The following is an 18,788-nucleotide window of genomic DNA, read 5'->3' as shown; positions in this document are numbered from 1 at the left end:
TTGGGGCGTTCAAGTACTTTATGGAATCCTTATGAAGTCTATTTTCACATGGATCTAGAATCAAGTCCATATCTCTTCTAAGGCGGCCGTAATGACCGAATTACTCGCCTTAGTTTGGCCCAATGAACCGTGTATCAAGTCAGGTCCATTAGGGACGCGTCCTAGGGTTGAAGCACGACCCCAACACCCTGGTGGTCGTCCTTTCACCTTTATATATCCCTTAGCCACCATCAAGAACAGTTGGGTTTTGTTTAGATTAAGTTTAGCTATCACTACTTGCTTATAAGTGCGCGTGTTGGATCAACCGTCGGACTTCTTGTCTTTGGAACCCCACCTTATTTGAGATTGAGTTTGGAACCTTCATCTTCATCTAGTAAATTTAGTATTTGTTATACTTGTTCTTGCTAGTTCTTTGATTGTTTGCAGGATGAGTGCCCTAGTGGCCGGGTGACGCGCTCCACAAGATCGCGATAGCCATTAAAGGTGGTGTATCGGTTGCTAAAGCGTAGCTTGGAAGGCTGTAGTAGGGTTGTGAACATCGTCTCCATCCACCAATCGAATTATCCCACGCTCTCATCGAAAGATCGGGATTCAACCCTAGTGGGTTCGTACCAAAGATGACTGTGGGGCATGGCTGCTGCCTAGTCCTGGCGCGGCCGCTGCTCGTCCATGTCCCTTCCGGCGCCGGCCACATCCCGAGTGGTGGGGTAGAACTGAACTCCTACCTGGGCTGTGTGAGGTCTGGTGACCGACGATGGCAGATGAAAGGCCATGGAGAGCGCGCACAGTGGCAGCAGCTTGGACGGCCATGGATGGTGCATGCAGTTGAGGCGTTTGGAAGAGGAGACAGAGAATAGGAGCTGCCGTGTGGCACGACGTGTGGTGGAGAGGTGGGTGAACGGATAAGGTTGAGGAGAGACTTGAGAATATCATCCGTGAACATGAAGGTTAATTGGCCATTTTTTCTTTACAAAATAAATCTAAGAATACAATAGAAAATACTAGTATAATATAGTTTTGATTATCTATTACTCTCTCCGTTCCTTAATATAAGTCATATAGTTTTTAGCACCAATATTAACGCACAGCTTGGGGAAGGATATGAGACCAAGGAAAAAAAGGAAAATCAGGTCATTTTCTCTCTCCCAATCAGATTGCTTTCTAAATCTAAGAGATTGATTGGGGCATGTGCTATGTATGGTGGGAAGGTTTCCAAACTAATCGGCGTGGGAGCTGATACGTACCTATATTTTGGAATTTTCTTTAGAAATTTATATGGCTTATATTAAGGAACGGAGAGGGTATTATTTTGTTTTGATTAGTATAATATGGTTTCCTAATTATCTATATTAGTCTTAATTTTCATGTTTATTTTTGTTCATTAGAAACACCAAACAAATTTATGATGTGAACCATATGTGGCAATTTTGCCAAATTTCTATGGCAACCATCCAAACAACAGCCACACAATTTTGCCATGGTTTAATAATGAACCAAACGCTTTCATTTGCCACAGAATGTGGCAAACCATGGTGTGGCAAATACTTAACCTTAGGCGTGGCAAAATATGGCCGGAAACCAAATAGCCCCTTAATTTAAGTTTATAACTTTTAGCTAGCAATATGTCTACACATAATATAATAATATTAAAAAATAAAAATATTATCAAAGTATTTTTTATATTAAAAATAGTAATTGTTTTTTCCAACATACGTTTTTTTTAAAATTGTTGACCAAACTGTAAAGGTTTAAGCTTGGACAAAGCTGAATGGATCGAAGGAGGTAAGTTGCACCTGAAAACCAAAGATTTTCGCGTTCAAAGCCAAAATTTTTTTTGGAAAACGACGCTAAAAGATTTGAATTGGCCTGTTTCCTTCGATGGTGGCGAGCAAACACTGTCTGTATGTGGGTAGGGCCGTAGGGTAGCGAAGTTGTTGGTCTAATTTAGGGCTTGTTTAAAAATTTTAGGGTATCATATCAGGTGTTACATAGAGATATCGTATGAGGTGTTCAGATACTAATAAAAAAAAACAAATTACAGAATCCGTCAGTAATCCGTGAGACCAATTTATTAAGCCTAATTAATCTATCATTAGCATATGTGTTACTGTAGTACTACATTGTCAAATCATAGACTAATTAGACTTAAAATATTTATCTCACAAATTAATCGTAAACTATACAATTAGTTATTTTTAATATATATTTAATACTCTATTCGACCATTCCATGGGATAGGCGGCTAGGAACTAAACGAAGCCTTATTCGGCATGTTCGATTTCCAATCTGAGCCAAACTGAGCGTTGCACCATGTCAAATCACTACTAATAAATCACCGACAGACGCTGATGGGCTCTTGTTGTCGGAGCAGTCACAAGTTTCTCAAATCATACACGTCTAATCTCTAGCAGGATCCACGGTCAGATCGACGGATGGATCTCCAGCGGCGCCGTCAGCGAGGAACGGGCGTGAGGACGAAGAGCTTGCACGAGTGCGGCCCAACCACCGCCGTGAGGCTGCTGGTGAACCTGCCCGGGAGCGTCTCGTGCTGCAGAGATGAGACGAATCATAAGCCACAAGCTTGCATGAATTTGAGGCACCGGCAAGCGAGCTCGGCGTGGATGCGCGGAACAGAGCTAGAAATGGCCACCAGCCACCACGCATTCACGTACCTTCCAGACGTCCCTCTCCTCGACGGTGCCGACGTCCGGCCACGCCGCGGCGGATGCCGACGTCCGGCCACGCCGCGGTGATGGACGCGGAGCGCGTCGCCCCCCGGTTGAGCAGCAGCACCGCCTTCCTGTGGCGGGAGAGCTGCCCAGCCCATACCTGCATCATAATCGAACGCCATGGGATTCAGGATTCGTGCTGCTTGCGATGACGATCGATTTGGTAGATACTATCTGTGTACCTCGAGATCGTTGCCATATTTCTTCACTTTGTTTCCCTGGACACCCACCCATCCGATCTGGATCGAACACAATTGGCACACACGAAGTCAAGAGTCAAGAAGTGAACTAGGGTGAAAGATTTTGCTGGTAAGAAGATGGATTCTGGTTGTGAATGACGACCTTGGTTAATCGCGATGACCTCTGCGTTGGAGAGGATCCCCAGCGTCTCCTTGGAAACTCTCGTCACGTCGCAGCCGATTACAAGAGGAGCCTGTCAAAGATTGGCGCCAAGAATTCCACCTGTAAACGTGAGCACACAGAGAGTCGAACGGAGGTTCATTTTTATGAGCCTGGAAAAATGATGATTCACCTTGGCGATGGCCCACAGGCTGAAGTGCACGACGTACTCGTTGTACGCCATCCCTCCGTTCCCGACCTCCAGCATGTCAGGGTCTGTGTGGGAGAGAAGCAAGCCATCAGCTGTCAGGAAAACCTCATGGATCGAATCCGGATGCATTTCATCCAGGAAGCTAAGCAGAGATAGACGTGGACGATACGAACTGACCGTTCCAACCGCCGGGCTTGGCGTACCGGGCGAAGGCGTCGTTCTGATCGATGTTGTCCAACATGCTGTCGCGAGAACACAACCCAATCGGTTATCAGGCAGAGAATTACTAGCTACGTGCTCGATCTGTATAGTACTCCCATGGGCCATGCGTGGGAACCTATCACTTACCCTGACCATGTGTCGTTGATGTCGCCGGTGGTCCTCCAGCTGTTGCCGTACCTGCCGCCCCATTTGGGCACTTCCATGTAGCCCCTGACGAAGTTAGTATAACCGTCAGTCAGTCAGGTACATTTTTCAAGCAAAGGCAGAACCAGGATGCATATGCATGCCATACCATTCGCAAAGTGAGTAGAAGATTGGGCGGCCAGAGCTCTTCAGCGCGCGAGACATGCGCCCAAACCTGCATCACAATTGACAGCTGCTACATACATCTGACAAGAATGCTACACGAACTGAATGTGCAGATTCGGAAACAGAAACTGCACCTCACGGTTTCAGGCGTGCCGTCTCTGTAGCAGTTATCATACTTCAAGTAGTGAACACCCTGCACAAGGTCAGGCGCCGAGTGAAGAAACGACATATATATAGTACGTAACTAAGGTAAAGTTGCTTCTTTTTGCTCTTCTACGTATATAACAAAAGAAGAGTAACTGATACTGGTAGTAGACTAATAATTCTACTGGTGAACTGAAACCGCAAGTCCTGGTCAAATGCTATGAGATGTCTGAAAGTCTGAACGTCTGTAGTAGCACTGGAGTATGTATGTACCCATGACGCAAACGTTTTAGCATCCTTGTCCTCGTGGCCCAGAGATCCAGGCATCCTGTTGCTGCAAGTTCTTGTCCTGAAATTTACGGAAGGCACAAGGCAGAAGGCAGTCCGGTTTCAGTTCAACATGGATTTATCCTATTCCTTGCAGTGGAAACTTGTAAGCTTTTGGGTTCCCACTTGATTGAATCGAAAAGAGCCGAGAACTTGTTGAACGAAAAGGGGGAAAATAAAAGAACGTACCCAGCTGAAGAGTAGATGCCAAGCTTAAGCCCCTTGCTGTGGACATAATCTGCCAGGGCCTTGATTCCGGATGGGAATGTCTTGGGATTAGCGACCATGTATCCCTGTCAGCAAGTCAGTTAGCCAAGCAGGTTGCAGTCAAACAGATGGTGCTGGGTCAATGTTCAGTACAAGAATTTGACTGAAAAAGTAACTGACGACAAAGTCAACTAGCGCTCGTACTACCTCTTTGTTTCTTTGGTAATCCGCCCAGCAGTCATCTGCAATAGCAATGTCATCTTTCAGTAGCACTGGACACTCTGATAACATCCAACACGTATGAAGTATGAACTCTGCATATGCTCTCCGTTAGAATACACCACCTAAGTTGACATACGTGTAGCCATCCTGTGCAAGTCCGGTGGCGACGAGCGCATCAGCTGTGAAAGTACAGCGAATCAGTGAGCAATAGCCACCTCAGAAAAAAAATGAAACCAATCAAATGCTGCTGTCTCTGACCGGTGCTCCGGACGACCGCCTCGTTGATGCCGCACTGGAAATGGTTCCAACTGTTCCACCTGCGAAAAAGCGACGACAAAACACAAAGAAAAGCCCACGGAAAAGGCTCATCAGACAAACCACAGCCGGGAGCGGCGGAAGCCACGCATCGCATGCATGCACATCTCAATTCGGAGTGCTGGTTTTGGTTTCGTTCCTCACCCCATCTGCGGCGTCAGCCCGAGCCCGTTGGCGAGGAGGACGCGCCGGGCGCCTCCGCCAGGCAGAGGCCCCGGCGCCCTGGCCCTGGCGTAGTCATCTCCGGCACCGAGCGCTGCCACCGCGGCGGCGGCGAGGCAGGCGCCCAGCAGGAGCACGGCCGTCAGACTCGGACACAGGCTCTGAATCTCGGGCGCCATCCTTGGTGGTTCCTGCCTGAACCTCTGCGCTGCGTATGTGCTTGTCACCATGCCCGGCGTATCGGTATACTCCGTATATGCGCTGGAGAAGGGGCAGAGGAGCCGGAGCGGTGCGTGTCGCGTGAGCGTGATGCACTGCACGCTGCGGCAGCGATTGATGGAGCTACTCCAGCTTGTCTGACGCGCCGCGTGACGGGGCCGCGCTGTCTCACGTAGCCATACGCCTTCAGTTTCCGGTACCTTAACTATCTCCAACTCACCAACAGATTACCTGTCTACATCCCTTAAATAAAATCCTTATAAAAAAAGTCTACATACTCCCTCCGTCCCAAAATATGTGTCGCTTTCGCTTCCCGAGAAATAACTTTGATAAAATATATATTATAAAATATTAATATTTATGGTACATAATTAGTATCATTGGAAAGATCTTTGAATCTAGTTTTTTAATAAATTTATTTAGAGATACAAATGTTATACGTATTTTCTACAAATCGAGTCAAACTTATGACACGAAAACCGGAAACAACAAATAATATGGGACAGAGGGAGTAGGTGATCTTCTTTCACCAGTAGTATCTTTTTCTTCTTCTTCAACGGGCACGGATTATTTACTGTTTATACTGAAAAACATTGTTCATTCTGGAATATTGTGAGAGAAAACACTGCTTCAGCTGAAAAAATAAGCCGTATAAGCCGGCTTCTTTCCCAGCCAAACACAGCCATGATAAGTAATTTATTGGAGCAACTATAATTCCTCATATTATACTCTCTCCATTATAAGGTTCCATTTGGATCCATGGACGCTAAAAATTAGCTAGCTAATAGCTAAAAGCTACTATTTTTTAGCTACCTAATTTTTAGCAGAACGGTGTTTGGATAATAGATGGTTGAATAGTGAACTGAAGGTAGCTCAAACGGTTAGGTGACCCAACGGCATGGTCCTGTGTTCGACTCCCCGTGGGAGCGAATTTCAGGCTGAGGTTAAAAAAATCTCCTCGTCCATTCCCATAACCAAAGCACTGGGGGGCACCGACCCAATTCTCACTTGGGCGACGGAAAGTCACCGTGTAAAGGTGGGGGCGGGGGTTCGGGGGTTTTCTCGGATGGGTGGGAAGGTCCTTCTTTTTATTTGTAATGCTGCGGGGCAGTCTTAACCCCCCAGTCGAGTTTTTTTTATTAACAACTAGAAACTTGCTAATGGAACTAATAGTTAGCAGCCCTCCAGCTAATCCATTAATACTAATTTTAGCTACTAATTTTTAGTGCTAATGTATTCAAACAAGTCCTAAATTATAAGACAATTTTCTTTTTCTAGATACAGAGATTTTGCTATGCATTTAGATCTACAAAATAATTTATCTAGAAAAAATATGTCTTATAATTTCAAACGAAATGAGTATTTATTTTTCAGCATTGGATGAGCTAATCTGTTTGAGATACTCTCTGTTTTTTTCTAGAATTACATAGTACAACGTTGACACTCACAACACGTACGCACGCTCACCCCTATAAACACACGTATATAAACCCTACCCCTATGAGTACCTCCGAAGGACTGGGACGACAGATCTCAAAATTCACGAAGTCACCACGGACGCCTCGCTGTCAACGGAGACATCACCTACCACTAAAAGCATAACGCCGTTAAATCCTTAAACAAATCCAGAAAAATACGAGCACCCATATCAAATCGAAGACCCGTATAAGCAGCTTCCACAAAAAAAATCCATCCAACTAATCTATGATCAGTTCACAGAACTTAATCTATCGAGGACTTGAATCGCTCAATTAAAGCCGGGACGCACAGGCTACAGCTTCGTTTGGATGTGACTTGTAGTAAACGATCGTAAATTTTCAGTCGGAACAGTATTTTTCTTTCACACAAACCAACCAGCAATACTTCTTCACTAACCAGCAACGATATGAACCAGCCAAACGAACTAAAGACACCAGCAATATTCCAGCCGTATAAATAGATACCTCTGCGGAACACCCATGATTTTTGGATCATAGGCGGCAAACAAATGGTCCATAAATGACATAGGCATAACACGCATGCATTATATTTGCCACTTAGAACTCATCTATCATATTACTGCAGTATCTCAATTCTCAAATCAGTCCCCATGCGTTACAGATTAAAGCTCAAGTCCAAAGGAGACACGATATTCAAACATTATGTCTGATATTTTCATTTCCCTCACAAGACTCTTTACATAGGTACAGTGGCAAGTAATAGATCAACCATCTTCAATGTTTTCCCTTGTCTTCACTCTTCAGCGCGCTTCATATTGGACAACTATACAAGAAACATAACATTTGATGAGGTATGGCCCATGGGAACAAATATCAAATTAGAAATAGAAATCGAATTCAGAAGTATCAGTCTATAATAGTCTAATAGATCACCCATGACATCTAACTTCATACCAAATTCAGCTACCATCTTATAAGTGGCTAGATAGAATTGTCAACCATGAGCTCTAATTTCACACTCAATTCAGCTACCATTTTCTGTGTCTAGACTTGTCAACCATGAGATCTCACTCAATTCAGCTACCAATTTCAGTGTCTATAATAATTGTTCCTATGTATTGCATGGTGTTTTTCATTTTTCATACTTCTATAGCAACAACAAATGCAACGTGGAAACCTAAGCACCAGGGAATGCAGACTGCAATATCTAAAAGAACAAATGCCTGTTTTCATCATTGATATTGAACATATTCTTTTTGCAATACGCAGTCAGCAAAGTCCACAGACGATTAGGTTCAGTTGTATTGTAGTGCAACTATGTCATAGCCCCATAGATATCTTTGGAAGGACTAACAGCTATAGGCAAATTGCCATTTCGAATAGTATTAGACTGGGCAGGAATTTTTTATTGGGCAAGAAAGATATACGACAACAGTGGCTACTATGTCTTAAATAACCCAGATATATGTTTATAATCGCTAACAGCTGCAGGTCATCACTAAATTGTTAATGAGAAGACTTTTGGACTATGCACTAAGCATTATCAACTAGTAAATAATCACAGAAAACATGGTCGAAGGCATCAACCCTCGACCCAGGAACGTCATTCCTGACCCAGGTACACGGGGTCATTTTCGATCCCGCTGTGTAAAAAAACTTCGCAAGTAGCATACCATGTTCCTCGACCCCATCGACCAAGAAACTTTGTGACTATCCAGTAACAATAATCAAACCTATAACTACTTTTGAATGTGTGCATATTTTTGTAAAAAACAAATGTGCGCTATGTGCATATCCCCATTGGGATAAGATACCCCAAAGATATATAGCTAAACACACCACATCATACTAGGTTACAACCTTCATGATTTGTGTCGAGTGTAACATAAAAACTAATGTATAATAAGGTAAATGGTTTGCTGTGTAACCGTGGACAGAAGAATATTATCATCACTCATCAAAGCCACCACAGTTTCTGTTAGTGCACAGGTACCAGTGTCCAATGATGTCCAGAAGTTAGTAGCACAGTATCCTAATTCTGCTACTTGAGCTAAGTGCACCATTGCGGACTACAAACTGGTTGCCTCACTAAGCTGTAATGCTGTATACATCACTACAAATGGATCTAGAAAAGAGTATGCTAGCAAGATAATTTGAATTTTGAGTCAAAGTACAGAAACCAAAACAATGAAGAGTATGGAAAAGAAAGTGATACAGAGCAGTATTAACCCTTTCCTTTATGATACAAATTAAGGTGGATGGAGACAAACAAACACATCCATCTTAAAAAATATATGAGGGTGGAGGCCAACACAGCACAAAGTCCACCAAAATTTCAGACATATAAAACTCATAGACCTTATTTATCTGAATAGACAAAAAGACTCTTGTAGCACAGTGTTAACCAATGAAGCATCTAAGATCCGTTTTAGAGAATCAGGCAGAGTGTCTTCAAGCAGGAACAAATATATATATCAAATCTATTAAATTATGAAGGGCGGGCCTGGTGCAAGCGGTAGAGTCTTACCGCCTGTGACCGGAAGGTCCCGGGTTCGAGTCGTGGTCTCCTCGCATTGCACAGGCGAGGGTAAGGCTTGCCACTAACACCCTTCCCCAGACCCCGCACAGAGCTTGCACTGGGTACGCCCTTTTTTTTATCTATTAAATTATGCAAAGTTTCTAGCTGCAGTCGATTTCCTCAATAAACGGATAAGAATCGTAATGATCAGCATTTTTAACTGAATACAAAAATAGCTGGCATCTCAAATAAGAAAGTTCAGGATTTAACAAAATGAACTCAGTTCGCCTTGCCTTGTTGAAGGTAACTGGCATTGCAATTATTTTTCTTTTCTATATATACATATCTGCTAATCATGGCACCAATTCCTCTCTTCTTTTAATGCATCGAGACTTGAAGACAATAAAGTTACATTGTTTCAGAGAGAAAGACATGAGAAGTCATGGCATGAAGGAACACGAGATTCCTAACAAAACTGTAAATCAGAAAACAGAAGCTAGAAAAAACGCAGTCAAGGGGAAAAGATGGCACCAATGTTTTCAGAACAATCATATAGGAAGTGGAGTTATAAAGATAATTGATTAAGCACTTGGCCAATCACTCATAATATGATCTTTGAGTTTCTATGAGCGAGTCATTAGCTAAGCACCTAATCCATTATATGCCGCTACTTTTCAAAATCCTTCCAGCGACATTACTGAACCTTTAGGTTTGTAAGGTATATTACTGAAAGTACAGTCAAAACGATCATGTTTTAGACAGCACCCCCCATAACAGAGGACGGTCTTTGCTTTACACATAGAATTGTTTGTTCTATCCTCAATCTAATCAATGAGGAAAACAAGGAATCACATATTTGAATGAAAGGAGAAGGAATGGCGTGATCTTACTCCGGCGGGTGCGCTTCTTGTAGAGGATGCGGTAGCCGCATTCACGGCACTGGATGACATCTCCGGGCTTCAGGGTGTTCTCAGCCCCGCAATCTGAAGCAGAACATTAAAAATTTCAACAAGAAACGAAAGAGAAATAAAATTCTTCCCTAGGAGCCAGGAGGTGAAAATCATTTTAAAGGTAAATTTAATTAACATTTATATAGATTTAACCAGGGGCGCAAGCGCCTCCTGATTCCGATGCCAGGTAGAATCCAATCTTCGAATGGAGACGAGGGGCGAGAGGATTACCTCCGCAGAGCTAGCTGACGGGCTCCGGCTGCTGCGGATCCATGGGTCGGGCACTCTAGGGTTTCCGTGGCAGGCCGTGCGTAGAGGAGGAGTAGAGTCTTCTGGGGTTTGGGGGTTTCTTCCCATATATATATATATATATATATATATATATGCCTGCGCATCGTTTCCTTATTTGGGCCTCCAAACCATCGCCTTGTTCGGCTCAATACAGCCCGGCCCAACGAACCGTCATGTCTTGTGTCTATACGCGGCAACTGCAAGTGCCAACTGATCGCCTCGCCCGATTTTTTTTATTTTTTAGCCTTTTTAAAAAAAAATCATAAATATGTATCTGGAGGTATGATTTTAAAATCTAGATCCTTAGCTCGACGTCAACGTTGTTGACGCCGAGCTTACATTGCTCGGTGCCATCGTTGCTGGCGCCGAGCTCGGGGCCACGTTGGCGGCACGGACACTGACATGGTAGCCATCTCGGCGCCGTGGATCTTGGCGTCGAGCTTGGCGTCGTGGATCTTGACGTCGAGCTCGGTGCCAAGCGTCAAGTCCTCTCTTACGTATGGGCCCTCCCTTCCTTTCTCTCTTCCTCTCTACCGCCCGTCACCGCTGCCACAACGTCCTCGCCCGCGCCCTCGACAGCCGTCACCGCCCGCGCCGGCCCCGCGCCCGCGCCCCCGCACCCGCGGTCGCGTTGGCCGCCCTCGGCTGCACCGGCCCCATGCCCGCGCCGGCAGTCCCCAACCGCACCCGCGCCCTCGGCAGCGGCCCGCGCCAACCGTCTCCGCCAGCGGCCGCACCGGCCCCGTGCCCACGCCGGTCATCCCCGGCCACGCCCACGCCATCGGCGGCCATCCCTGGCCACGCCGTCCCCAGTCGCGTCGTCCCCGGGCCCTGCAACGAGCGGTCGTGCCAGGTAAAAATTATGAATATGCAACATGGGTGTTTGGTTAGCTTTGATTGTAATGTAGTAGTTCGATTATTTGTTATTTACTAGTTAATGTGATGACTCAGGTAGTTGATTTAGTTAGTGATCTAGTGAGATTGATATGTGGATAGATAGAAACATAGATACATAGGTATATAGATATAGTTAGATATGTAGATAGATAGAAACATAGATACATAGGTACATAGACATAGCTATTTTATGAGTACACTGTACATATATACGTAGTTATTATCTTATTTACTTAGTTTGTAGTTAGAAAAAGTACTTGTTAGATACTATCTATCGTCTAATTTGGACTAAATGATATATGTTTTGTTATGTGTTTGAACTAGATGGACAACCTAGTGACCATATATCATGGAGGCACCGTTGAATACGATTGCTATAGATATGTTGAGTTTGTTGACATGTAAAGCGTGCCTGTGCTATTCAATGATATGCCTTTATTTAGTGAGATTGTTTCAAGGGCTCGGGAGGAGCTGCATTGCCTTAGAGATGATGATGATGATGGCATTGCAGTTGAAGGTATACTGCACCTATGTTCTTCTCCTAATATCCTCAGGCGAATGATCCCAATTGGGTGTGTGGATAAGTGGGAGAACTATGTGAGATCGGCTATGAAGAGTCAGCCGTAATGTTTGGACGTGGTTGTGCATTGGGTGTTAGTTGATCCCATTCCTCATGGGTTTTCCCTACCAATGGGTTAGCAGGCACACTTCGACCCTCCCGTCCCGAAATCTGATATGGATGTGGAGGTTGCACCTACGGTTCCCGATGCTCAATCTGCCCCCAATGAGGTAGTTAGAGATACTTGTCAGACTCATGTTATTGTGGCACATACTCCTCATGAGATCCCTTTGACACAGAATCATCCGAGTAAGTGTCTTATCTGCATGGTTATTGGAAGTTTACCCCCTTCCTTACATCCATTTCTTTTATTCTTTCCTTATTTCTCTACTTATATTGCAGGAGACATTCCTAACAATATGGATGTGCCCCCTGTTGCTGCGCAAGTGCACTATGGAGATGGATTCTGTGGCTCCAATAGTGTTGAAATTATGAATAATTTGGAGCCATATGAGATGGTAAGGGCTCTTGATTCTGATGATGATCGCCCTGTTGGAGAGCTAACAGAGAGTAATGTTGAGATGCTGAGGCATATCTTTCCTAGCCGCCGTGATCCAAGAGTTCACGAGTTCAGTGATCTTGCTCATTTTGATCAGGCATGTGTAGAAAGACGTGATGATAAGCTCCTAGAAGCTTCTGAGACCGACCCTAACATGGTAATTGAGAATGGGAGGGTATTCAAGGACCTCCCTGCATTAAAGAGGTGGTTGCAGACATTTGTAGTGATACGAAAGAGACCTTACAAGGTCTTGCATTCATATGCGGAGCGCCGTTATACAGTTGTGTGTGACAAGGAACGCTACCCATGGAGGGTTTGTGCAAGGAAGTAAAAGGTCATCGGAAAGTGGAAGATCACAAAAGTTGTCGGGCCAAACAATTGTGCTGACCATGTGCTGACACTGAGGCATCGACAGTTGACATCTACCCTCATTGCTAAGCGGTTGATGGGAATATTGCAGAGAGAACCTAACATGAAGGTTAGGACAATTATTAGGACCGTTGAGGCGTTGTATGGAGGTTATGTGATAACTTATGATAAAGCTTAGAGGGCTAAGCAGCGAGCATGGAAGATGATATATGGGGACTAGGAGGATGGGTATGAGCAGCTGCTAGTACTTTTCAATGCAATCAAAGCGATGAATCCAGACATGCATTATGAGTACATCCCAAAACCAAATGCATGGAAGGATGGGAGGCAGATATTCTTCTATGCTTTCTGGTGCTTTCCTCAGTGTGTCGAGGCCTTTAGGCACTATCATCCCATCTTCTTCATTGATGGTACGTTCTTGATTGACAAATACTAGGGCACACTTCTTATAGCCATATCCTGTGACGTGAACAACAAATTAGTTCCTTTCGCATTTGCTTTGGTTGAGAAGAAGAACAATAATAGTTGGGGATGGTTCTTGAGGCTAGTCTAGATACATGTGGTTGGCCCTAACAGGGAGGTTTATGTTATATCTGATAGGCACCAGGGCATACTTAATGCCGTGTGAGAGTAGATAGAGAGGTATGCACCTTTGCACCATCGTTGGTGTACTCGACATCTTGCCGAGAATCTACTTTGGAAGGATGGTGTGAAGGATAACTTTGATCTGTTCTAGGAGGTTTATCGACAACTTGAGGACAAGTACTTTCAGAAAAAGTTGGAGCAGGTCAGAACTGCATCAAATGCAGAAGGTAGACAATGGCTCATAGGTTTGATGAGGGATTTGGAGAAATGAACAAGAGCTCATGACGTGGTGGATGGAGGTATGAGTTTCAGTACAGCAACATGGCGGAGTCATTTAATAAGTTGCTATTAGGGATACGTGGTATGCCCATGAATGCAATCGTTCAATTCACCTTCTACAAGTTTGTTACCTAGTTCAACGATAGACACGCACATGCATTGAAGTTGCGGAGTGATGGAGAGATATGAGCTCTGAAACCAAAGGCACACCTAGAGAAGGCGAATAAAAGGGATGACACACATGAGGTTACATGCTTTGACCATGCCACAAGGACTTATCAGGTCGAGCATAGGGGCAGTACAACGTCCGACAACGAGGTCCAAGAGTCGAGGATTCATGTGGTTATCCTCCAAAATTTCACATGCACTTGTGGTAAATCAAGGCAGTACTACTTTCTATGTTCCCATTTGGTGGTAGCAGCTAGGCATCGCAACTATAATATCGAGAGCAGCATACCTCACGAGTTTAGTGTCGACACGCTTGTGCACACTTAGAGCCCTCGCTTTGTGCCTTTCTGAGACCCTAGAGAGTGGCCTCCATATGATGGGCCAAAGTATATTGTGGATCTAGCTTACCGTTGGAACAAGCGTGGATCAAGGAAGAGGGCGAGGCACAGGATGGTTATAGATCAGATACCCAGAAGAACGAGGCGTGGGAGAGGAACCCCATTTCTTACTGACCCCGAGCAATACGAGACATGCATAAATTAAGTGTGGTAGACTGGGTCATAATTCACGCACTTGCCATTGGCAGATTAGTGAGGTCCGACTATTGGTTATTTTCATTATTTCATATTTATCGTATTCATTTAATTAATTATACATGTCTCAATATATGCATGTAATTGTGTCAATTACTTGTACATTTCTAAGTTCATGTTTCATTGTATATTGAATTTATATTGAATTGAATTTTTTTTGTAGGATGGCGCAATTCCACCTGCTCGACCCGACATATGAGGCGACCCACCGATGACGTCTCATAGCGGAGGGGTAGGTAATAATCTATATGTTTTATTCAAATTTTTGTGAGAGCGTACATGTGTTTGTGAAGTAATGGGAGACTATGTTTTATTCCATGTAGGACCTTCTACTCCTTCATCCTAGAACCCACAATGGGTTCTTGGACATGTAGTACGACATCAGGTACACTCCTTTCCTGCAAAGAGCTGGCCTAGATGTCATCTCTTTTTAGGTTTATCGTGGGTTGCCCAAGTTCAACTCAGCGGCCATAACTACGTTGGTTGACAGGTATTATCTTCAATCATTGCCTCCATTCATGGTCATTTGTTCATGCGCTTGCCTTTTTGACATATAATCTTGATTTGTCTAAAATTTAGGTGGCGGCTAAAGACTCACAGCTTCCACTTACCTTTCGGAGAGATGACAGTCATGCTCCAGGACTGTCAGAAGATGCTAGGTCTAAGGATTCATGGCAACACAGTCATTGGGCAGTGTAGGCAAGAGGCTGGAGAGCACGAGTAGAGGCCTTCCTTGGGCGTGAGGTTGGCGAGCAAGGGGCTCGCACTTCTGGAGTTCTAATCTCCTAGCTCCGGCAAGAGTTCGCACAGTGCCTCGAGAAGGCAGATGAGGAGACAGTTGGGTACTACTGCAGGGCATGGATCCTACACCCGTTTGCCTGCGTTCTCTTCCCCGATGCCACTGGTGACACTGCGTCATGGATGTGGGTCCACTACCTCAGTGACTAGGACCAGGCGGGTCAGTACAACTGGGGCTCTGCAATCTTGGGTTTTCTTTACCACCAGCTTTGCGAAGGGTGTCATCGGACTTCGTCCACAGTGTCACTTGGTGGATGTGTGTACCTGCTCTAGTTGTGGATGTGGGCTTGTCTACCAGTTGGTCGTCCAAGGTTCTGGCTCATCGTGAGTGGTTCTCAGGTCAGCCTCCACGCCGGCAGCCGACATGGGCGTACCTTTGGGACCAGGTTAGGGTTCCGCACGTGAGGTTACAGCGGGCGTACATTGAGTTCACGAATGAGCTAGACACGTTCACGGCGTCTAGTGTAAGTAAATTTTATTTTCTATGCTAGTTTGAAATGGTTTAGTATACCATCTAACATCTTGTTTAGACATGTTGCAGGTGTCGTGGGAGCCGTACGATGAAGAGGGGGCACTTCCTTTTCATTTGAGCAACATGTGTGGGTACGACGATGACTTCTATAGGATGAGGTGCTCTCTAATCTAATTCTATGTTGTCAAGTTCCACCTACCAGATAGAGTTGCACGCCAATTTGGAGTGAGACAGCTTTAGCCAACGGCTCCATTCTCGACTGGCGTTGACTTACATAAGTAAGTGTTTTGCTATTTCAAATGTCTCGTGATGGTCCATTTCCATTAATATGGTGACATGTACATGAATTCAAGTAATGATGACATACGTGTAGGTTAGATCATTAGAAGAACCGAAAGATTTTTGACTGGAGAAGCACCACCAGTACTACATTGAGCAATGGGAGCAGATGCACGACAACGTGGACGAGAACAACGAGCCGCACACGAACCGTGAGTTCAGGCGGTACCAAGCTTAGTACCAATGTGCGACATGTTGCATGCTGAGGCTACAGTGGACAGAAGATGACTACGCCGACATCGAGTCCTCCGATGATGAAGACATAACGTACGACCAATCTACTCGTGTAGGAAGACAGGTGGAGGCAGGACCAATCTTAGACAGAGTGGTAAGTCAATTGCCTTATTTTTCTACGTTAAGTTTCATACCAATACATTATGCATTAGAGGTATCTATTTTAGTTAGTGCCACCTTCAAGATGTATCATCCTTATAATACGTTATATTCTTATACAAAAGAAAACAAAACATGTTGCTATCTGTTCAGAAGTATTATTACTGTGACTTTGTTGTAGTAGGGCAATACCCTCAAATGCTCCGTTGAAGACATTGAGCGCTTTCGTCCGAGAGTCAGGGACGACAACATGCGTAGCTTTCTAGACATAAGATTCAAAATATTATTTCAAACATATTATTAATACGTTAGATTTTTTCAGTTAACATAATTTTGTACAACAGAGGTTGTCACGTCAGCTACGCCGTACGACTGCTCGTTGTTGTTGTAGGACAGATACAACGCAAGATGTGTACATTCCTTCCGTAGGTAGAGGAGGCTTAGGTTCCTCTAGCCATGCTCCTATAGAGGAAGAGGACGAGGACGACAACGACGACGATGTGGACCAAAGGCACGAGGAGCATGGCCCCTCTCAACTTTAGGACGCTCCCTCGACTCAGCCTACATAGCCTCCAGGCACTAGGCGACGCCGTCCACCTGACCCTTACACTCCAGATACCAGCGCTCTTGGTCACAAGGGTAAGGGTAAGACTAGGAGACAATAAGGGTTTGTGGTAGATATTAGTATGTACTATTATGGATTTTGTAGTCACTTTCCTATAACTATTTAGGACTGCATGGACATTATGGACTATTTGGACTATGCAGGACATGTTATGTTGATTGTGATGTTCGATGTGGTTGTATTGTGCTCTTTGGAAGATTAAATATTTGGATTATATAATGATGTCTCTGTTTATAACTGTGGATGCTCCTAAAACAAGGGAAACTCTTGCGATTTTTTTCGTGAATCATTAATTATACTACACCGCTAAAAAGGAACAAATGTAGTATATAGATTAAATGTAAATTCATTAGAACGTGTATAGTCTAATCGTATCGTACAAACGCTTTGTAGATAAATCTAGGCTTTTCAGTAACAGTGAACGAATCTAGACTTTTCAGACAATGAAAATAGACTTTTCAGTTACAAGGACGAGGAGTACGATGACAACGGTGATTTATCACTTCACTTACATAGTACACCTATAGCATCTAGGCTTTTTAGTAACAGCGAACGAATCTAGACTTTTTAGACAATGAAAATAGACTTTACAGTTATAAGGACGAGGAGTACGATGACAACAGTGATTTATCACTTCACTTACATAGTACACCTATAGGATGGTGTCTCTTGGGGTCGACCGACTCCTGGGGTCGACCGCCCCCCTATAGGCTCGTCTTAGGCCTAACCTTGACTAGGTGCTTCTTACCGCCTCTTCAACGTCCGTGGCATGTGTATTCTGAAAGAATTATACAGAGGAATAGTGGTTTGCTCAAGATAGGAAGGCATGTAAGGAAACACAACTCCACTCCATCTCCACCATCTATCTTATGACTGTTTGATCCAAGGGCTAAGGTGAAGAGGCACACGGATCACTGACATGGCACATTGAGAGGCCTCCATTCCTCCTCTTAACCTATAAATAACTTCTCACTCCCTCTCATTCACATACACAACAAGAAAGAAGAGCACTTCTCAATATTTTCTTTCATTACAGTACCAATGTCTGGAGGGACGTCTAGAGGGAGAGAAAAGGGGAAGGGAACTATCATTATGTGGGAGGGTTCTCTTGGTCCCAATTTCTTTGAGGAAGCTTTTTATGAGAGATTTCCAGTTAAGAGCAAAAGTGATTTCACCAAAGAGGCATCACTGAGAGGATATGATGAACAGAAAGAAGAGTGGCCAAAATGTATGCATGGTAAGGACTGCCTAGTGCAGATGTTCATCGAGGGAATAGATGGAGGTCGTCGTTTCTTCAAATGCCCACGAGCATGGGTAATTGCTATTACTATTTGTTTCTTCAATATGTTCCTCTTCTATACAACTTACATAGCATACTTATTGCAGTCTTCCTTGGCCGAAAAAACTATGGGTTCACTAGGTGGGTCGACCCTCGACCTATTTATCCGCATGCGGAGTACATCTATTACCTGCATGACCGTATCTTCGATCTAGAAAGAGAAGTTAGCAGCGGTTACAAGGACGATGAACAAGACGACAACAACAATGGTGCCGATTCACAGAAGGCACTCTGCAATGATCCATATTGCACCTGCCCCAACCACAAGA

General features: G+C 44.3%; 1 protein-coding gene and 1 long non-coding RNA gene across 2 annotated transcripts; both read right to left on the bottom strand.

The window, feature by feature from the left end:
* Positions 1-2,334: 2,334 nt before the first annotated feature.
* LOC136551462 (alpha-galactosidase-like) lies at positions 2,335-5,397 on the bottom strand. Its single transcript, XM_066543009.1, has 15 exons — positions 5,170-5,397; positions 4,969-5,027; positions 4,833-4,889; positions 4,696-4,730; positions 4,471-4,574; positions 4,228-4,303; positions 3,945-4,003; positions 3,794-3,859; positions 3,628-3,711; positions 3,457-3,521; positions 3,262-3,344; positions 3,072-3,162; positions 2,912-2,968; positions 2,673-2,829; positions 2,335-2,548 (listed from the first exon to the last, which is right to left on the bottom strand). The coding sequence occupies exons 1-15, from the start codon at positions 5,364-5,366 to the stop codon at positions 2,398-2,400; spliced, it is 1,341 nt and encodes a 446-aa protein (XP_066399106.1). The 5' UTR covers positions 5,367-5,397; the 3' UTR covers positions 2,335-2,397.
* A 2,013-nt stretch (positions 5,398-7,410) lies between these two features.
* On the bottom strand, positions 7,411-10,670 carry LOC136549664 (uncharacterized). The gene is made up of 3 exons (XR_010781991.1): positions 10,545-10,670; positions 10,254-10,346; positions 7,411-7,668 (listed from the first exon to the last, which is right to left on the bottom strand). It is a non-coding gene; the product is annotated as an uncharacterized lncRNA (long non-coding RNA).
* Between the last annotated feature and the right edge of the window lie 8,118 nt (positions 10,671-18,788).

Source organism: Miscanthus floridulus, chromosome 4 (assembly GCF_019320115.1).
Source record: "Miscanthus floridulus cultivar M001 chromosome 4, ASM1932011v1, whole genome shotgun sequence".
Taxonomy (NCBI): Eukaryota; Viridiplantae; Streptophyta; class Magnoliopsida; order Poales; family Poaceae; genus Miscanthus; species Miscanthus floridulus.
Note: the sequence above shows the minus strand (reverse complement) of the source record. Positions and strands in the feature narration are given on the sequence as shown.